The sequence below is a fragment of the Myotis yumanensis genome, unplaced genomic scaffold (assembly GCF_028538775.1).
Source record: "Myotis yumanensis isolate MYYU_CA2020_CCGP unplaced genomic scaffold, mMyoYum1.0.hap1 SCAF_18, whole genome shotgun sequence".
Taxonomy (NCBI): Eukaryota; Metazoa; Chordata; class Mammalia; order Chiroptera; family Vespertilionidae; genus Myotis; species Myotis yumanensis.
In genome coordinates, this window is record NW_027223769.1 from 3,676,942 (window position 1) to 3,697,683 (window position 20,742).

The 20,742-nt window shown below is 53.8% G+C and overlaps 2 protein-coding genes across 4 annotated transcripts in view; both read right to left on the reverse strand.

Moving 5' to 3' along the window:
• Positions 1 to 5,866: 5,866 nt before the first annotated feature.
• On the reverse strand, positions 5,867 to 17,201 carry SHKBP1 (SH3KBP1 binding protein 1). Its single transcript, XM_070398239.1, has 18 exons — positions 17,098 to 17,201; positions 16,816 to 16,869; positions 16,642 to 16,687; positions 16,465 to 16,538; positions 16,143 to 16,201; positions 15,836 to 15,916; positions 14,731 to 14,892; positions 14,559 to 14,649; positions 14,279 to 14,469; positions 13,642 to 13,757; positions 12,738 to 12,825; positions 12,523 to 12,639; positions 9,745 to 9,915; positions 8,348 to 8,503; positions 7,920 to 8,016; positions 6,810 to 6,988; positions 6,403 to 6,517; positions 5,867 to 6,282 (listed from the first exon to the last, which is right to left on the reverse strand). The coding sequence occupies exons 1-18, from the start codon at positions 17,181 to 17,183 to the stop codon at positions 6,051 to 6,053; spliced, it is 2,115 nt and encodes a 704-aa protein (XP_070254340.1). The 5' UTR covers positions 17,184 to 17,201; the 3' UTR covers positions 5,867 to 6,050.
• A 619-nt stretch (positions 17,202 to 17,820) lies between these two features.
• Positions 17,821 to 20,742, reverse strand: part of SPTBN4 (spectrin beta, non-erythrocytic 4) — a 79,402-nt gene continuing 76,480 nt past the window's right edge. For all 3 annotated transcript variants that reach the window (XM_070399019.1, XM_070399018.1, XM_070399020.1), the window contains 3 exons: positions 20,156 to 20,329; positions 19,967 to 20,009; positions 17,821 to 18,897 (listed from right to left, as the gene is read on the reverse strand). In XM_070399019.1, the coding sequence (XP_070255120.1) occupies positions 18,739 to 18,897; positions 19,967 to 20,009; positions 20,156 to 20,329 (376 nt within the window). In that variant the 3' untranslated portion in view covers positions 17,821 to 18,738. The remainder of the gene's footprint in view (positions 18,898 to 19,966; positions 20,010 to 20,155; positions 20,330 to 20,742) is intronic.

Sequence of the window (20,742 nt, forward strand, 5' to 3'; positions counted from 1 at the left end):
GGTGGAGGGGGATGTAGAAGGAGCCACAGCCCAGGACTGGGAATCCCGAGGCTGAGTTTTAGCCCATTCCTGCCCTTGCAAGCTCGTGTGTCCCGGAGCCAGCGTCTCCTGGTCTTTGAGCCTCGCTTTCCCGTCTGACCAGGAGGAAAGAGTTGTTCTTGGAGAAATCTCTGCGCCCAGGGGGTCTCAGATTCTGGGTAGTGGAGCCCTCAGCTCAGACGCAAGTGCGTCGAAACCAAGGGGCCCCCCAGACAAATCCATTATTGCCAGGCTAAGGGGGACGAGCGAGAGGGAGAGCGCGCAGGCCCTGAGAGAAGGGCAGTGGGGGGTGCTACCAAGGGGACATCGGGCGCGTGGACTCTTCCCAAGACGGCAGGGGCCCAGTGGGGAAGGAAGCCGCCGGGTGGGAACCTCCGGGACCCCCGATCTTGCCGTCATCCCTCCCGCCTTTTCTCCGGGTTAACCCGTTCCCGGCCCCGCCCCCGGTGCGGCTCGGGTTACTAAACGTATTCGCAGAGACCGTGGCGGGAGCGCAGCCCGGGGCCTTTGTAACGGAGCGCTGGGCTCCGGGCAGGGGGTGGGGGTGCTGGGCAGACTGTTTCCTTGGATCTCGTCACCGTACACAGGAAGGGTGGCTACAACCCCCAAATCTATAGGAAATTCTGGGTCTCTTGCCGCGAAATCACTGGTACCTCATTCAAGCCTGAACTCCTTTAATTCTAGGGTAACTACAGCATCTCCAACCCTTATGAAACCCGAGGATCACCCCACCGGCACAATTCCCCGCAAGCCCTTCCGCCATCGACCCGAAAGTCCACGTCTTCCTCATTAGGAAGATTCGAGTGTCCCTTTTAATTAATCCAGGCGCCCCCAAACCCTAGAACACCAAGACATCTTAAATCCCTCATAAATTTCCTTCGTCACCTCCCCCACTCTTCCTCCTTGAGCACCCAAGAAACTTGGGGAGCCCGATCCCAGTTCGAGGGCCCCACCCATCTATCGTCCTAGGAGAACCCAAAGCTCTGCCCCCATATAAACTGGGACCCTTCTCCGAGAAAAACCCTAGAATTCCCTGGAGCCACATCTATCTCTACCACACACATCAGAAGGGAATCGCTCCCGTCAAAATCTCAGTGCTCCCGGGATTCTAACCCCTGCAAAATCAAGGGCCCTAATAAACCCAAGCGCTCTGGCCCTTTCATCCTCGCCCGAAGCAGTGGGCTCGGTTCCCCTTAGAGAGAAAACTCCTTGGCCTCCCGGACCACCACACCTATCAGGTGGAGGGGGGCACAAGGAAGAGGGGGCTGCAGGGGGCTTACCCGGCTGGGTGGCCCGGGACCACCGCAGCCTCGACAGCCTGGCTGGGGCTGGGGCTGGGGCTGGGGCTGGGGCTGGCGGCGGAGGCGGCGGCTGCAAGGAGCGGCAGCAGCAGCAGCAGCGGGAGGGGGCGGCGGCCGCTGAGGCCAGGCCACCGCATCGTGTTCCGTGTGGAGTCCCGCTCCAGGCCGGCAGTCTGTCCAGTGGGTCCGGCTCTGCGCCGCCCGCCCCACGACCCCGCCCGAGGCCAACTCATTTTCTCCTAGTCCCGGTCGCGGGCTTCGAACTTCTCGCCAATCAGAGCCCGGTGCCGCCAGGGGCGCTGCCTCCGAGGCCAATCGGAAGGCGGTAGGGGCGGGGCTAGAGGGACAGGTGTTGGGCGGGGGGCGCTGGGGCCTGCCTGGAGTTCTCAGTGTGTGTGTGCGCGCGCGTGTGCGTGTGCGTGCGTGTGTGTGTGTGTGTGTGTGTGTGTGTGTGTGTGTGTTGGGGGTGGCGGGCGGGAGTCGGTTGAACCCTCCGGTGAAGGAGAGCCCCTAGTGTGGAGGTGGTGCGACTCCTCCCATGACTGGGAGCGAGGCAGAGGCTGTGGGCAGGGTCTCCTAAACCAGACTCCCACTTGCAGGCCTCATCCCTCAACTCCTAGTTGTCGGGCGTGCGATCAGAAAGTGCTCCCTGACTCTGTAGATGCTGGAAGCTCCCACAGGTCTCCACTTCTCACGCGAGATACTCAAGATTCTGAGGACGGAGCATCCTGCCCAGGAGGCCCGGCCCCTCTGAGGTTCCAGGCCCATTCCGGACCTTCGCAAAGGATTCACCTTTCCTACAGGCCCTGTGCTCAGGAGTTCCAGACTCAACCAGCAGCAGCCTGATTCTTCTGAAGGCTGTAGTCTCCGCCCCTGAGGACCCAGCTCCGCTCCTGACCCACAGACTCCACGCCCAACGCTGCTGGCTCTGCTCTCCTCCTTGACACAACCCTCTTCCCTCCTCCCCCACTGGTTACCAGACCCCTGTCCCTGCCTGAATCTTTAAAGACTTCCAAGAGCACCGCTCCCACTTCCAGGATTGCAGGCTCTCCCTAGAGAATTCCAGTCCCCTACCTTCCTAGGGACCTTTACCTTTAGGAGCCCCAGGCCACAGAGAACCTTCGGCCCCACTTGCACTCCCTTTTATCTATTTTTTAAAAATACATCTTTACTGATTTCAGAGAGGACGGGAGAGGGAGAGAATAGAAACATGATGATGAGAAATACCAGTATTGATTGGCTGCTTCCTGCACGTCCCCTACTGGGGATGGAGCCTGCAACTCAGGCATGTGCCCTGGGAATCGAACCATGACCTCCTGGTTCATAGGTCGACGCCCAACCACTGAGCCTCACAGGCCAGGTGCACCCCCTTTTAAAGGGTTCCAGATTCCAAGCCCAGCTCTGGCCCTCAGAGGGTATCAAGGCCAGCTCCTTCCCTTCATTAAAAATTCAAGGCCCCACCTTCTTTCCTTGGAATTACAAGCCCTTTCTCTAAGCTTCAGGCCACACTCCTTCCCACAGAGAATTGGGGAGCGGCCCTACACTTAGGATCCCAAGCCCCACCCCTTCACGTTTGCCCCACCTCCAGGGTTTCCCAGTCCATCTCACAGGAGTTTAATTGTACGGTTTCCCTTTCTGTAGCGTTAGCCCAGCGGAGGCTAGGCCCACACAGAGAACTTAGCCTCCCACCTTGACCTGACTCCACACTAACAAAGCAACAGATCCAGCTTTGTCTTCATTCCCCATTCTTCCTTCTTCTTCCAATGGAAGGTGTACAGGGGGTACAGGGGACCCCTTCACCCTCCCCCGTTACAGTGAGGCACCTGGACTGACTCAGCACACTCACACCATTACTGCTTCCTACAGCAATCCACACCTCCATCCCACTCTGACACCTAGAACTCTGGGTCCACCCACCGTCCTGGGACACAGCCTCTTAAAGCAGCAACAGCGGCACTCGGGCCCCACTCACGGGCATTCGTGGGCTGTCTCAGCGTGATGGTGGAGTGCCTGGTTCTGCCTTCTGAATGTGCTCCATGCCCCTTTGAAAATCCCCCTCGATCCCTGAGAACATAGCCATGCAGAACAGCGTGTCCCTGCCCTCTCCCTTCCTCCTACCCTGTGGCTGGAGCATTTGCTGGGGGCGCTGCCGAAATTTCTCCCTTCTGCTTGGGATCCAGGACATCTTCAATGCTTGTTGCTAGGCAACAGTCACTGGCTCACCACTGTAACTTCCGGGGATGGCTGTGGCTTCCCCTCACCCATTTCCCCCTCACCCCCCCCCCCCCCCCGCATTTGGAATCCCCAATTTCAATCCCTATCAGTGCTACCATCTCCCAGGATTTTTTGTTTCTTTCTTTTTGAACTTTCATGAATTTATTTGCGATAAACTGACAACATATACTGGGAAGCAAATTCTCAAATGCTCCTCACCTAGTAACAGCCAATCACCCCTTGGATCCTTATCTGTTCTCAACCCTTCAGAACCTCCAGAGTTCTAAAGTCATGGCATTCCAGAAGCTTCCTCCCAGCATGGGCTCACACAGTTTTATCCCTTGCATTAATAAACAAAAATCTCCATAGTGGCTCTGGCTGGTTTGGCTCAGTGGATAGGGCGTTGGCCTGTGGACTAAAGGGTCCTGGGTTTGATTCCAGTCAAGGGCACATGCCTGGGTTTCGGGCTTGACCCGCAGTGGGGGGCATGCAGAAGGCAGCTGATTGAGGATTCTCTCTCATCATTGATGTTTCTATCTCTCTCTCCCTCTCCTTTCCTCTGTGAAATCAATAAAAAAAATATTTTAAAAAAATCTCCATAGTGTTCTAGATTTTCTGACAATTTCTCTCAGTTCTAGAATCATCAGCATTCCACACACATGTGTTCTGGATTCCCTGGCATGGAAAAAGCTATGTCAATATTCCAGATCTACAAGCATTACAAAATGCCTTCATATTCTAGATCCCCTGGTCCCCTAACATCCCAACCCACCTCCTATATTTTGACTTCCTAACATTCAAACATCTCCATGTTCTGAATGCCCTGGCTTATAAAAACATGCCCAGAGTTTAAGTATCATAGGCATTCCAGAACACTTTTAGAATCACTCACCTTTTAGACCTACCATTTGTGTTCTAGATTCTTTGACAATCTAGAACCCCCACCATTATGGATTGCTTGGAATGCAAACAAACTCTCTAGTGGTCTAGAAAGGTTGACATTCCAGAATATACCTATGCCCTAGATTTCCTAGCAATCCAGATCTTTTCTGTTGTTGTTGTTGTTGTTGTTATTACTATTATTATTTCAGAGAGGAAGGGAGAGGGAAAGATAGACCATCAATGATGAGAATCATTGCTCAGCCACCTCCTGTATGCCCTCTACCAGGGGTGGAGCCTGCAACCCAAGCATGTGCCCTAACCAGGAATCAAACCGTGATCTCCTAGTTCATAGGTCAATGCTCAACCACTGAGCCATGCTGGCCAGGCTTCTGTGTTTTAGAGTTCTCAGCATTCCTAATCCCCAGCATGAAAAATATTCCTACTGATATAAATTCATAGGCATTGTAGAACATTCCCATTCTACAATTATTGACTTTCCAGGTCCTTCTGTCAAGAAACTTTTACAGTCTTGATTTTCTGAAATGCAGGAGAGAACCCTAACATTGTTCATCCACTAGAACTCTAAAATATTCCTGTGTTCTAGATTCCCTAACATTCTAGACCCCTCTCACCATGTTACAGAAGCCCTGACATTCCAGAAACTGGGATTCTACAATTAGCATATCCTAAAATCGGTTGCTACTAGTCTGGCCCACTCTCTCTTCTCTTCATTGGTCCAAAGAAAAGATGCTGAAGATTTCCCTGAGGAGTTGCCATAGTAACAGGCATTATTTGGGGGAAATCCCAAGGATGTCCAGCTGGGCTGAGCTGAATCTGTCCCACATACCCTCTCAGGTGTGGGCAGAAAAGGGGTGAAAGACTGGGAAGACAGGGATGTGGGCCAGATGCTTGCAGTGGTGAGATTTTGGGTACAAATGTTAAGGATGTGGCAATGTCTGTGTTTCTGCCAACCTGTAGCCATTCATCCCCACTTGTGGTAACAAAACCCTGATTCAACTTTCAGAAACTCCTCTTCTACTGTCAACATGGGCCTGAAGTCACCTCTTGGCTAGTGAGGTCACATGACCCCTGGAACAAGGGAAGACCTCCATCCATTGGCCATAGTAATTGGTTCAGGGGTGGGCATCTGACTCCACTCAAGCCAATGAGAATCAGTCTTGTGATTTTTGTGGCTGCGAGAGGAAATAAAGTTGCTAAGGAACTACCTGAAGTTATCTTGGCACAAGAGGGAAAAACCTGACTGAGAACCCCTGGATCCAGCCATGCCTGAAGCTGATGTGTAAACCTATACATTTCTTTGCTTAAAGCAGGAGTGACAGATGTCTCTGAATCTACAGCCTGGTTGGGCCCCATATCTCTCCCACCCTTTCCCTGGGGGTCCCCAATCCTCTAAGAATGTAAGCAAGGTGTTGGCAGTGAGAACTTTATTAGGAGAGGGTAACTTTGGCCCCAGAAAAAAGGGAGATAGGGGAGATCTAGTAACAGTGACCATTCCAAGGAGACCCTGGCCCTGAACCCAGGGCTCTGACAGGAAGCGGGCAGGCACCCGAGTCTCTAGGACCTGAGCATTCAAAGGCACCATGGCAGTTGCGTTCAGAAGGAAGTTTCATTGAGCTTCATCTTGGGGGGTGCAAGGGGAGCCCCAAGACCCGTGGAGGGCCGGGGGGCTGGTGTTGGTGGCCGTCGGGTCTCTGGCCCACTGCGCACCAGTTCCTGGCAGCGTTCCACAAAGCTGCCTCCCCCACGGCGCCGGGCCTCAGCCTGCGGGGGGCTGGGGCTCCCACGGCGGCCACACAGGGAGGTGTTGCTGGAAGCTGAGTAAAGACTGAGGGGTGCTGAGAGTCAATGCAGGCCATCCTGAGGCAGCTGAGCCAACCCCCCTCCCAGGCCACCATATTCCGTCCTCTCCCCCAGTGCACAGAAGGGGAAGTGGAGTCATGCCTACCTGGTGAGAGAAGTGCGGGGTGAGGGGCTGGGGAGAGAGCCCCGAGAGGAAGCCAGTGGGGCCAGGTCACACTGCTCCAGCTGTTCCATGAGCTCTTCCTCTGTCAGGCCACCCGCTGGGGGGCAAAGAAGCGAGGTCAGGGGGCAAGACAAGGATTACAGGGCAAGGGACAAAGGTCATGTGCAAGGATTGAGGTTGGGATAGCAGAAAAGATGCAGAGGTCAAGGGACAGGGGTCAGAAACAGAGGGACTGAAAAGCAACGGCAACGAGGAGTTGGAGGGCGGGGGGAGGAAGGGGCCAGAGGGTAAGGGTGTGGGGAGGGAGATTATGAGGAAGGAAGTTGGGGAGAAGCATTCAGGGTGAGCTTGTGTGGCTTGCGACAGGATTGAGGTGGGGTGAGTAGTACCAGGGGCTTGGCCTAGCCCATCCATGGCAGTGGTCAGGTCCCACATGGCCAGGCTGCCGTTGGCCTGGCCAGTGAGCAGGTAGCGCCGGGGCCGAGAGCCAAGCCTTCGGGATCCCTCACACTCGAGCACCGTGAAGGCAGTGGTGGGCGAGCCATCCACGGAGCGCACGGAGCACACCCTGAGAGGGAAGGAGGAGTCACCCTGGCCTGGCCCTTCCTGGGCAATCCCCAGTTATGGCTTCCGTTCCCGTCTCTCCACCCCAAGCATCTTCATCCTTCCCCAATCTGCTCTCTTGGGTTCTGGCCCTGGGGGCCTGCCTGCACATTCGCCAGGTGTCCCAAGGGGGCCTCAGGACTCTGCCTCAAACCTGCTGCTCCCTCTTCCCACCTCAGGGAAGGCCAGAGTCTCATCCTAAGTGCCTCCCTCACCTTATTGCTGCCATGGCGGTTCTGCGTTGCCAGCATCTCTCCCATGGCCCTCCTCCCCGCTCGAGGCGTTGCCCTGGTCAAGCCTGCCCTCTCCAGCCAGGCACCTGTCCAGCCCCCTTCTGGGCTCTCAGCCTCCTACCACACTCCAGTCCCTCCTCGTCACAGCTGCCATGGCTCCCAGTACATGCAGGCAGGACAGTCTCAGCGCCTCCATGCGGTCGACAAGGCCCTGCCCCTCTGCAGCCCCACTGCTCACCTCCAGTTCTGTGTTCTGGCCCCCAGACCATGGGCACTTCACTGGCTACCCTACTGAGCCATTCCTTGCTCAGTCTCCTCTTCAAGAAAACCCTCCCAGGGCCTCCTTCCCAGGGTGGAGCCAACAGCTCCTTTACCGCTCCCTGCCCCCCTCCTGCCCCGGCCCCCTGTCCCACCCTGGCCACACTGAGCAGTCTCCATCTGAGGGCCACCACAGGCACCAGCTTCTCCACCTTCACTCCCACCCATATGTGTCACACCTTTGATGCTTTGGTACGTCCAGACCCCAAACATGGACCAGGCCCATGCTCCTCCCTGCCCTTGCTCCTAAAGGCCCCTCGGCTGGGATCCTCTTGGCCTCCATAGCCCAGCTGGCCTCTTGTCTTCTCCTTTAACCACCCTGTCCACTTGACGGATGATCCTCACCGCTGACCCGTGGATGAAAGACGCACGAAAAGCTGGCTGGCGCTTGGCACCACCTTCTGAATGAACACTTGCTGGTCATCCCGCTCACCGTAGGGGCCTGGGCCAGACAGGGGTGAGAATCAGGCTTGCTGGGTCCCTGAGACCTCCAGGCCCCAAGGCTCTGCCCCAGCCCAAGACTAGATCCCCATCCCTAGATTGCTGAAGTTGGATAGGGTCAGAGAGGGCTGGGGATCAGCAACAGTCAATAGGATTGAGGCACATCAGGGACGGGGGTGATCCCAGGTCAGGTGGCAGTCAGCAGGAATCAGTGGGGGCAACAGAATTAAACAGGAGGAGCTGGGAGTAAAGGGAGCTCAATGGGGGTCAGATAAGGGGTCAATGGAGGTCAATGGGGACTGTGGGTGGGAGGCCAGGGGCTAGGGAAGCACCAATGTCATTGCCAGCACTGCAGCCGCCATGCCCATCGGCCGACTCCAGGGCCAGGATCTTGAAGGAAGCAAGTGGGGTGGAGCCCGGCTGGGTGGAAATCATGCCACGGAAGCGAGTCACAGACCATGTCCGCACGTGGTTGTTGTCAGCACAGACTGAGGGGCAGGAGGGCAGCAGGTCAGGCTGGGCGGCTGTTGCCCAACCTCCCCCAGCCCCAGGAGAACCAACTTTCAAAGGTGTCAGGATTCAGAATTCTTCCCAGAATTCCAAAATCCTGTTGGCTCATCCTCCAAAATCATTCAGAGCCTGATCTCACCTTACCCTGTCTGCTGCCTCCAGCTGCTCCTGTCCATCTCATCTCCTACCAGGACTATTGAAGCAGCTGCCCTGCCCCCATTCCCTGCTCCAGTCCTGTCCCCACAGCCTGTCCCACATGCAGCCAGAGGGAGCCTGTGCACACCTGCTAAGGTCACAGCCCTCCTCTCCCAGAGACCTCCTGGGCGCCCTCGGAGTCAGGCTCAAGGACAGTCCTTGTGGCTTACAAGGTTCTATCGACCTGCCCCTTCTATCTACCCTCTTCCTTACCCACTGGGCACGGGGCTCTTCAGATACATCAGACTCTCCCACCCCAGAGCCTCTGCCTTGCTTCTTCCTGGAATGCTTGTCCCCACAGATCTGCACTGTTCACTCCCTCCTTTCTGCTCAAAGATCCTTCCTCAGAAAGGTCTTCCTGGAACCATGCATGGCCTGTGACGCTGACACTCTCTAGCCCAGTGGTTCTCAACCTGTGGGTCGCGACCCCTTTGGTGGTCGAATGACCCTTTCACAGGGGTCGCCTAAGACCATCCTGCATATCAGATGTTTACATTACGATTCATAACAGTAGCAACATTACAGTTATGAAGTAGCAACGAAAATAATTTTATGGTTGGGTCACAACATGAGGAACTGTATTTAAAGGGCCAGAAGGTTGAGAACCACTGCTCTAGCCACTCACATAGCTTTGTTTTTCTTCATGACCCTCATCGTTGACTAGTATCGATTTATATTTGTATTAATTTGTCTGCCACCCCTACTAGAAAGCCAGCTCCATGAGGATAGGGACTTGACATGTCTTGCTCATCACTGTGTGCCGTGTGTGCCTGGCACACAGTAGGTTCTCAACAACCATTTGTTGAATTGATGAGTTACTCATTCTCCCTTAGACTGGCCCCTTTATATAGTATCCTCTGACTTCTGTGATTACTGTCCCAGGTCAAACTTCTCTCCCCTGTAGAGTTCTCTCCCTACACAATGTCTCTCCCCAGTGGAAACCCTCATCTGCCTGGCTTCATGCTCCCATCCGAGCCACCCCTCCTGCAGGAAGATGGGCACTTGGGGCAGCCCACAAGCCCACCTGAGATGAGATGCTTCTCTGACAACATGATCTTGGTGACAGGGCTTCGGTGCACGGTGAAGGTCTGGAAGAGCTGTGGCCCGGAGCCCACGGTCTCGGGGTGCTGCACGATGACCCGCACGCCCCCTGAGCTGGTGCCGTAGGCGATCTCGATCCAGTTCCCACTGTCACCTGATGAGGCACCAAGGAGGAAGAGAGGAACAGGGTCACAGAGAGGCAGAAACCAAGGCAGAGAGAGACAGGGAGATGCAGAACAGAGACAGTCAGGAAGCAAGGAAGAGAGAGAGATGATAAGGTGGTAAGAAGATGTGGAGATGGAGGAACGGGGACAGAGTGACAGGTCAGAGAAAGAGAACCAGAGACAGAAGTTAAGACGAAGAGAGGCAGAGCTAACATGAGAGGGAAGAGAGAGAGAAACTAGAGAAACAGGGAGACACAGGAACTGAGAAAATGAGTCATTAGGAGGGATATAGAGACAGAGACAGACAGACATAAACAGGGATGGAATTAAAGAGAAACACAAAAATATAGGGACATATATAGACAGCAAGACAAGAAAGTGCAAGCCCATGTGTCTGAGGGACACCCCACCCTCGCCAACTTTCCAGATGGGAAAAGTTATTTTCCAAGTGTCAGAAACTCCACAGACCATCTGAAGGATTGGGGATAGGGAAAACATGGTTGTAATATTTTGTGCAGCAACTAAAAGCAATGGATTGGGATTATGCATCACCACATGGATGGATATTAAACTTAGGGCAAGGTGAGCAAAATAAGAGGACAATTGAGATAGATACCCGGTACCATTTACACAAACTCAAAACCTCTTCATGACGCCCATTTTGTAAGGACACATACACATGAAAAGACAAATGTTAATCATAATAGAATAGTGGCATATGATGGGGAGAGAGTGGGAAGAAAAGTGAATGAAACAGGAAAGCGGCCTTATAGGGGAGGAGTGATAAGGTGAAGGGGAATATCATCAATAATATTTTGATAAGTTTACATGGTGACAGATACTGTAAGGTATAAAAATGTTGAATCGCTATATTGTACACCTGAAACTAATATAACTAACACTAGAGGCCCTGTGCATGAAATTTGTGCATGGGGGGGGGGGGGGCGCGGTCCCTCAGCCCAGCCTGCACCCTCTCTAATCTGGGACCCCTCAGGGGATGTCTGGCTGCTGGTTTAGTAAACCGGCAGTCGGACATCCCTCTTACAATCTGGGACTGCTGGCTCCTAACCACTTGCCTGCCTGACTGCCTGATTGCCCCCTAACCACTCCCCTGCTGGCCCGATTGCCCCCAACTGCCCTCCCCTGAAGGCTTGGTCACCCCAACTGCCTTCCCCTGCCGGCTTTGTCGCCCCCAAATTCCCTCTCATGCCAGCCTGATGGCCACCAACTGCCTTCCCCTGGTGGCCTGATTGCCCCTAACTGCCCTCCCCGGCAAGCCTGTTCACCCCCAACTGCCCTCCCCTGATGGCCGTCTTGTGATGACGTGAGGACGTTACGTGAGGGCGCGAGGGCCACCTAGGTTTTTATTAGTATAGATAATATTATATACCAACTATAGGCAAATCTTTTAAAAAAGAAAGGGGCCTTACATGAATACATGCTGTGAAGTTAGCTGTAATATTAATCTGTTCCTGCTAGAAAAAAATGTACTGTGACCATTACCTCCACCATACAGACAAGTTCCCTGCACCCTCTCCAATCTGGGAGAAGTGAAACAGAGACTGATGTGTGGAGGCTAAAACCACAAAGCTTCTAGAACAGGGGTGGGCAAACTTTTTGACTCGAGGGCCACAATGGGTTCTTAAACTGGACCGGAGGGCCGGAACAAAAGCATGGATGGAGTGTTTGTGTGAACTAATATAAATTCAACGTAAACATCATTACATAAAAGAGTACGGTCTTTTTTTTTTTTTAGTTTTATTCATTTCAAACGGGCCAGATCAGGCCCACGGGCCGTAGTTTGCCCATGGCTGTTCTAGAAGAACATATAGGGGGAAATCTTCACAACCTGGGGGTAGGCAAAGATATCTTAAGGTCCAGAAGGCACTAACCATAAAAAAAATTAATCATTATGCTAAGTGAAAAAAGCCAGACACAAAACGTCACATATTGTGTGATTCCCTTGGCATGAAATGTCCAGAAAAAGGCAAATCCAGAGATAGAAAGTAGGTTAGGTTTCCAGAGGCTCTCAGAAGTACAACTGCTAACGAGTTCAAGGTTTCTTTTGCGGGTAATAAAAATCATATTCTGGAATTAGATAGGAGTGATGGTTGTACAAACTTGTGAATCTACTAAAGAATCACCAACTGTATACTCTAAAATGGTGAATTTTATGGCATGTGAACGACATCTCAATAACAACAAATAAAAATCAAGCTATTTCTCCATATTTGAGGTTAAGGAAACAAAAAAACTGTCCCAAGTGAGAGAATCCAGCTTCGTCCACTGTAAAACGTGCCTCCTCTTTGTTTTACAGGCATGCAGCCATCACACCTAATCATAGAGATGGGAAAGAGACCCACAGATGGACGCCTAGTGGCCAAGTTTGCCCCTGGTGGAGAGGCGGCCAGTTCCACTGTCTAGAACAGTGCTTATACACAATGGTGCTCAGTGAGCATTTGCTGAATGACTAAGTGACAGGTAAATCTGTCTCCTCTTCCGTTAAGTCTCAGTGGGTCACACTACCCAAGCAGTGGGGAGACAGCTGCAGATGGGGGTGGCTGCTGGTGGCAGGGGGGAGTCAGGTAATAGCTTACTGGTCTTGGGGGTGAGGTAGACGCTGAGGGCTGTCACCCCATCTTCTGCTGGGTCCCGGTAGAGCTCGCTCACAAGGAGGTCATTGTCCTTCATGCGCAGGGGGAACTTCTGCACATCTACAGTGGGCGGGGAGGGTGAGAGGGGGCTATTCAAGATGCCCAGCCTCTCCCCTCTCCCACTTCCCAGGGGAGGCTTGCAGGAAGCTGCTGCTCACCCACGTAGTAGATGGAGCCATTGCTGCAGCCCAGGAGGAGGAAAGAGCCTGCTGCATCGTAGCTGGTGATAGGCTGCACCTCCTGGACCTGGAGGCAGACAGGGCAGGCTGAAGCTCTGGATCCCTCCTGCCTTTGCTCTTAGTGGCCACTCCTGGCATGCCCTCCCCTTCCCGCTCCAGAACCCACCGACAGTTTCCAGGCCCGTTTCTCTGCAGCCCTGCCTAGCGCTCTAGGCCTATTTCGATCTGTGTCTCTCTGTCTCTAAATGTCTCTTGGTCAGCGCTTCTGTCTCTTGGCCTCTCCTCGCAAATCTATCTCTGACATTTCTCTATTCAGCTCCGTCTGCCTCTCTGGGTCCCTTCATCTACCGCAGGCATTCCGCTTTGGTTCTCTCTGTCACCTCTTTCTCACATCCTCTCTTTCCATTTGCCTGTTCTCTTTCTCTCTGTCTGTCTCCTCCTCCCTCCTTTCTCTGCTTGTCTGTCTCTCTCAAACACTCACACTTTGTCAGAAGAAAACAATACTGCAGGGGTATTTTTTTTTTACATTTTGGACACAGCTAGGGGGAGGTGCAGAGAGAATGTCAGATGTTTGCACATCTCTCTGGGTTTCATACGCAGGGGGAATTTCTGCACACCTACACCATCTCCTCTCACCTGCTTCCCCATCCAGTGCCTGGAGAATCCTCTCTCCTTTCCAAACTCACCCCTTTCCTGTGAGCTTGGCAGCCCCTCTTCCAGGAAGGCCTCACCGATTGATGCTCCTTAGGCCTTTAACACACACACCCAGGCTCTGGCCCCCTGCTGGGCTCGCTGCTCTCTCCAGGTGGGGTGGGCATAAAGGAACCCCTCCCTGGGTCTGTACAGTCTGGATGCCCGGGAAAGGAACAGCTAGCACTCTGACCTGCCAGTGCTTGGTGACGGCATTCCACACCCCAATGCGCCCCGTGTGGCTTGTAGCGATGAGCTGGTTCCCTACAAAGAATAAGGCCTCCACAGGAACCCCCAGATGGAAGACTCCTGTCGAGAGAAAGGAGCGCTCAGCCAGGGCCCTGCTTCACAGGTGAGAGGAGCATGGCACAAAGAGGTCGGAGGGCCAGAGGAGTGAGCTGGCCATAGGATCCTTACAGGATGGAGGATTCCAGAAGGAATTACAGGGGTTCTCCTGAGGATCGAGACTTGTTAGGGAACAGATTAGTTAACAAGTCAGAAATTTATAATGGGAACACAGAGTTTCACAGGCTTGGGATTCCACTGGCATGAAGAATTCCAACAAAGCGAAGAAATCTATCAGGACAGTGAATTCTGACAGAAGACAGAATAGCACGTGGGTGGATTTTTCTACCAGGTCAAGGAATTCTAGCGGAATACAGAATTCAAAAGGGTTGGAGCACCCTAATAATGCAAAGAATTCCTAAGGGCATAAGAACTGTATAGTGGGGCTTTTTTTTTAACAGGCCACAGTGCTAATGGGGCAGAAAAATCTAACAGACCATAGGTGGGAAGAGAATTCTGTAGGACAGAGGCTTCTGGTGCCATACCTATCTCAGATCCACCGCCTTCTGCCTGCAGAGCCCATAGAAGGATCTCGCTGCCCGTGGCCGCTGCCACCATCTTGTCATGCTCACCCAAAGCCCCACCAAGTACCCTGGCTGTGAGTGCCAGTCGCTCGATGGGCCAGTCCAGGCGGGGACTGGAAAACACCAGCTGCCAGCCAGAGGCTTCCTTCAGCCTGCAGGATTGGGGGGCATCATCAACCCTCACCCCAAGCCCTCCCCGTCAACAGGCTCAAAGCCTCCTGCCACCACCCTCCCCAAGCACCTGTAGCAGACAAGAAACTGCGTATAGGCCACAGCGATCCAGTTGTGGTGTCCACATACTAGGCGCACCATCCCTGGCTCCTCCGGCAGCCCTTAGAGGGGAGAGCAAGGATTAGGGTAGGGTCACCAGGGCCCCACTGGCTGTCCCAGCCTCCCAGGAGACAGAAGCATACCAGATGGGGAGGGAGGGGCTTTCTCATCTAGCATTCGGCCCAGCAACCCCGCGTTGCCCAGGTTGGGGGGCATGGTGTTGCTCCTTCGAACAGGCGCTGGCCGTCCCCCTGCCTGCTGGGGCCCCACCAGGCTGTGCCGGTTCCGTCGCTTCATTGGGAACACTATGGCAGGGAGAAGGGCAGAGTGACAATAACTGTAGTAACTGTAATAAAGACCACTTGGCAAGCCCTCAGGGTGTGGCTGATACTGATTTCCCCACGTGGGGAACAGTCTTCTGACGAAAAGAATTTAGGTGGTAACAGGGACACGGCATTAAGTGAAACTGAATCACATAGCAAGTTATTCCCTTTCCAGTTTCTTTCATCCCATCACAAATGAAGAATCAGTTTGGTGATGCCGTAATATTGATTTCTCCAATATCTGCTAATCTTCCCTTTTTAAAAATGGAAGCCTGTTCCCTTGGTAGACAACAGCATCCAACCAGAGTTTAATGACATTTTATGTTTGGGCCTTATTTTCACATTTACTTATGGTGTAAAGGCAGTGATATAAAGCTTCTATTTAAAATAAATTTTTACAAAACAGGGTAAAGTGAAGTTAAGAAAACAATAGTATAGGTTTTCATATTTGGCAAACTTCATTAAGGTAGTAGGTATTGACTGAGGTTAGGGAAATAAAGCCATAAATTGAATTTCCCCACTCATTTCCTTCTACCAATCAGCAAAGCTTAATGGACAACAGTTCTCAATAACCATGTTTTCCATGGCCAGTGGGCTGGCTGTACCAAGGGCTAATGGAGATGAGTTAATAAATCCCCTTTAATAGTTCTCCCCTGCATGCAAAGGACCCAGTTCTTCCTAAGCCTTCCCACAAAAAAAATCAAACCTGGACCACAACGCCCATTGCACTCAGGCGCATGTGATAGAGCCTCAAGAGGTTCTATGGCTTCGCTGGAAATGCTGTTTCCTACTTCCTTTCTCAGCATCTGATACAGAACTACAACTCCCATAGTGTCTCAGGGTTCACAGCACGGACACCCAAGTGCTGCAGCCTTACGGGAAATGTAGTCTTTATTCTAGTCACTCATCCCTTAGCAGTGCCCACCTGGTGGAGGCAGGTAACCATTGAAGAGAACGTTTCCACAAGAAGATCGATCCAACTCTTCCCGCAGCTGCAGGCGGCGAACTGAGGCAGAAGGACTTAGGATGAGACTTGGGGATACTGAGGCCAATTCCTCCCTCCTTCCCCACCTTTCTCCAAAGAATACCACCACTCCCCTGAAACCCAGGACCCAATAAATCCAGTGCTGTCAGCTCTGACCCAACCTTCTTTCCGGAGAGAGAGGGATGAGGGAGCTCACTAGAGAGCTGGTTTTCTATGCAATTAGGACGCTAATGGGGCCCCCACTTACCCAGAGGAGTGAGCCCATAGAACTGGGCTTCGTGGAGGAGGCTGGAACCATGGACACCCCTGGGTAGTAGAAATGACTAGAGGTTAGTGTCTGGGTAGTGACAGTGGGCAGAGAATCCTAAGGAGAAAGTTTTCAAAACTGCACGGAGAATTCCAAGAGGTGGCAAAATTTGACAGGTGAAAGTGTGTGTGTGTGGCGGGGGAGGGGATTTTAAAGACATAATTTAAATATGATCGACGGGCTTAAGCGAACATTCTGAAGGGAAGAAGAGATTTCTCCATGGGGGGACGGTGGGGGACTACCCTTTACCCTCCATGCCAACCTGGGGTCCAACTCTTTGGTGCGCAGGAAGTTGAGGATGGGGGCGAAAACGGTGGGGTCCCTGTCGATGAAGATCTGCGGGGAAGGGGTGCAGAAAATGGATGGTGCAAAGAGTGGGGCTGCGTGGAGATCCTGCCCCTCCTACCCGCCGCCCAACTTCAGGTCTCGCCCTACTCACGGCTCCGGTCTCATCTTTCAAAGTCGAGATGCGTCCGCTCAGGAGACTGCAGGGTGGGGACACAGAGCAGGTGTCATGGGCCGGGGGGTGTGCTTGCGGGGCGAGGGGGTTCGGTGCCCCCCTACCTCCTCCTCACGCCCCACACCCCCGCCCCTAACTCGCTCTCCCCATCACCTGGAGAAGAAGGAGTCTGGGATCCAGGTGAGAGTCTGACGGGAGGTACTAAATCTGTGCGGGGAATGTGAGCGGATGCGAGATGATGTAGGGAGGGTGCGGTTCACTGCCCCCCACCCCGGACCCAGTGGATTCCCTACCCTCCCAGGGCGCCAGTCGGGGCTCCCGTGCCTCCCGAGGGGGCGGAGTAATCCTTGCGGACCGGATTCCCCGGGGGAGGCGAGTGCTCCAGCCCCGCTCTTCGCCCCCGAGCGTGAGGCCTCGGGAGTCTCCTACACTCACCTCTTGCCTCCCACGTTCAGATGAATCACCTCCCCCGGAGGTCCCCGGCCTGGGAAGCCCTCCGCTGCAGGCGCGGCTGCTGCCATGGCCCCGGGCGAGCCGGCCGCCCAAGCACCTACTTCCGGGTGCACCTCCAACCCCGCCCCCTCCGCGTGCTCATTGGGCTAGAAACTCCGAGAGACGTTGGCGATTGGACAAAGCACTCATCCGTTGCAGTTAAATTCTCCGCCTTCTTAAAGGAGCCCACCTTTCCTGTTCTGAATGGGGTGGAACTTGGCAGCTCCACGGGGAAGTTTAGTTAGGAGGGTTAGCAACACGTTCCTCCACCTCTCCGGAGTCCCCATTTTTGGAATGGCATCTAGGTGCTTTGTCCGGGGCACGTGCTTAGACCCCCAAAATGAGTCCACACAAGGGGGACACATTTACATGTTCTAGGCAGCTCGCAGCGGTTCTCAACCTGTGGGTCGCGACCCCTTTGGCGGTCGAACGACCCTTTCACAGGGGTCGCCTAAGACCATCCTGCATATCAGATATCTACATTACGATTCATAACAGTAGCAACATTACAGTTATGAAGTAGCAACGAAAATAATTTTATGGTTGGGGGTCACCACAACATGAGGAACTGTATTAAAGGGCCAGAAGGTTGAGAACCACTGTCAGCTAGTCTTTCCCCTCTATCCTCCCAGGCTTCAGCCCGTGGAACGCGAACAAACCGGCAAGGACCGTCAAAGCCAAAAGGTTTATTATAGGTACATACAGTATGCATCTGCCACACCGCCCCCCACTCCCGGGCCCCAGTGGCTCCTCCAGGCGGTCGTGGGGGTGGGGGGCGGCCCACAACCCGGTTCCCTCACCCCCTGGGAGGAGCTCCAGCCTGGAGCATGCAGGGAGAGGGCTTCCCCTCGCCCTTCCCTTGCGAAGTGGCATTTACAGCTGGAGGGGGAGGAGAGAGGAAGACAGTTTTGAGCTTTGACGTCCCTCCCATTAAAAGCCTTCGCGGATGCGGGGCGGGGGGCGGGGGGGCGAGGGCGGGGAGGAGGTCGACGTTTTGCAAAAATAAACTGAGTCAGGAATGAACCGCATGGCTCTGAGGCGGCGGAGTACGGGGTCTAGGGCCCCTTCACTCCGCCTCCCCAGACAAAGATCAAGGCAGCATTGGAAGTGAGGTAAAGGCGGGGAGGGGGTGTTCCCTCCCCGCCCCCTAGCACCCTGGATGGTCCAGGGGACCTCACCAGCGCCCCCATACCCATACCTAGGGCGGAGAGGGGGGCAGGACTTATCGCCCCTCCCACTCCAGCTTCTTGGGGCAGGATCTGGGTATCCGGGCAGGGGCTTGGCTCAACGGGCCCCTTACCCGCTCCCCCAAGCTCAGTTATTGCATAAAAATAATGGAGCCCCAGCACCTGGGGTGGGGGTGGCGAGCGGGAAGGGGCCGAGATATGGCTATAGGGGCAGCAATCTCCCCACCACTTTTTGGGGTGCAGGAGAAGTCCCCTCCTTTCCAGTGCCCGTCATGGCGCGTCCGTCCGCAGTGTTGGTGAAACTGGGGGCTCCAGCCCCTGCGGAAGAGAAAGTGCCTTTGTGCCCACAGTGCGGAGAGGAGGGGCGGGAGTGGTGTCAGGCCTTGGGGGTGGGAAGTCACTTCCGGCGCCCGCTAGCCCTGCGGTCCCCCGTCTCCCTCTTGGGGTTGCCCTCGTCTGTGGACGACGTGGTCGGTAGTGTCTGTCCCCAGCGGGCGATCTCGGTGTGTTCCGCCACGGAGGCGGCTACTGCCTCCAGCCAGCCATTCATCTCCTCCTGAAAAGGGACACAGAGTCCGCGTTTGGAATACAGGAGGCTGATTAGTATCAGCATACACTTACAGCATGGTAATAATATTAGTAGACACCTATAGAGAGAGCACTTACAGGCCCTGTACGTACTGAGCATGATCAATTTATGTAATTCTCACAATCGCCCTATGATAAAAAGCTATTTTTATCTCCATTTATATTTTTATCTTTTAAAGGAAAAATGTAGAATGTGTTTCATTAGAATGTCAGGATGAATTTATCTCCATTTTAAAGATAAGTAAAGGACTCATGGAGAGAATCAAGGCCTATTTCATAGTCTCTTATGAAGATGAAATAAGAAGTGTTATGTTCAACATCTTTTCGACCCACCTCCATGCCTGCTCCTGCTTCCCTGACCTTTCCCCTCCCCCCAGTCCCAGTCCCAAAGTCCACTCACGTGCCTGTCTTTCTCACCCACCTCCTCCTCCCCTTCCCACAGGCCTGCCCAGGTCCAGCCCGTGCTCTCCCCACTTGAGTCCCTGCCCTGGCCGCCTCCTGGGCTCCACACCTCCACTCTTGCCCTGTCTGATCTACCTGCATAAAGTAGCCAAAGGGATCTCTCTTGTGCACCCCAGTAACCCTCCCTTGTTCAAAACTCTGCCAAGGCTTTCCAGTGCCTTTAGGACAAACACAAGCTCCTCTGGCCCACATGATCCAGGCCCTGGGACCCTTCTTCCTTGAACTTTCCTCAAGAACAATTAATGCTTTGCAATTCTGCACCTCCAGTTCTTTGTACTTGCTGTTTCTCTACCTATATCTTCTCCCTCACCTTTTTTAGCTAACACCCTCCTCTTATCTTTCCAGTCTCACCTCATAGGTGAGGCAAGGGGTTGGACTTTGTCCTGAGAACTCACTCATTGCCCCCCTGGCTAGGTTAGAAACTTCTGGGCTTTCTGTGTCCATGGGCTTTCCCATTACAGCCCTGGTAACTCTAGTTTGTGCTTCCCCCTCACAGTCCATCACTCTGGAATGGGGACCAGCCAGACAGGTGGTGCCTGAGATCCAAGTCAGGGAGAGAAAGAACCACATCTCACCTCATCTTTAGCCTGGAGCAAAAACTCGCTGCCATCCTGGGTCCTGCAGGAGGAAACACAGGACTGTGGGATCTGGGGCAGGGGTATGCCCATCCTTCTAAACGTTTTTCAGGGGAGCAGGGGATTGCTGGGAGGGGGCAGCTGGGACTTGAATCCCTCCCTCTTGCCCATGGGGAGAAGGGGGCTCACTGGAGCTTGAAGACGTGCTTCTTCTTCTTGTAGTCACTAGCCACCTCGCTGATGGCCTTGTGCAGGCTGAGCAGTGGCTCCCCACCGTGCGTGCCCCCAGATGCTGGGCCTTTGGCGTCCTTGTAGAAGCCCAGCTCCCCCTTGCTGAGCACGCAGTACAGACTCACCCACGACCTGGGGCAATGAGAAATGCTCACGGCAGAGTTGCAGCACTCTGCCTGGGCACTCTTCATCAATAGCTTTCATGTGCTGAATCCCTTGGTGCCTTTCCTCTACTAGGGCCATAGGCCTTGGGTGTTCCTGAGCTGAGGTCAGGGTCTAAGTCTCTCAATACCCTGTCTTTGCCCAGGCTGGCACTGCTGGGTTGCCCTTCTGAATCCGCTCTTACATTGAATTTCTAGAAGACAAGACTTAAGCTGTCTCCTCTATAAGCCTTTTGCTTGGGCATGTTCCTAGCCAATCCTCTACCTCCCAAGGAATCACCTGAAAGGAGAACTATTGGTCTACTGCCTGAAAAGAGGAATTAGTCTCCTCATTCAGGCAAAGCCTCAATCGAGGAGAAGCAACCCATTTATTCCCACCTTGGC

Excerpts from the sequence above, each read along its gene's own strand:
- SHKBP1 (XM_070398239.1), bottom strand. The coding sequence starts at position 17,183 with ATGGCAGCAGCCGCGCCTGCAGCGGAGGGCTTCCCAGGCCGGGGACCT. Across the intron at positions 15,917-16,142 it reads CTATGGGCTCACTCCTCTGG|TTCGCCGCCTGCAGCTGCGG; the intron begins GTAAGTGGGGGC and ends CTTCTGCCTCAG. Across the intron at positions 14,470-14,558 it reads CAGTTTCTTGTCTGCTACAG|GCTGAAGGAAGCCTCTGGCT; the intron begins GTGCTTGGGGAG and ends CCAATCCTGCAG.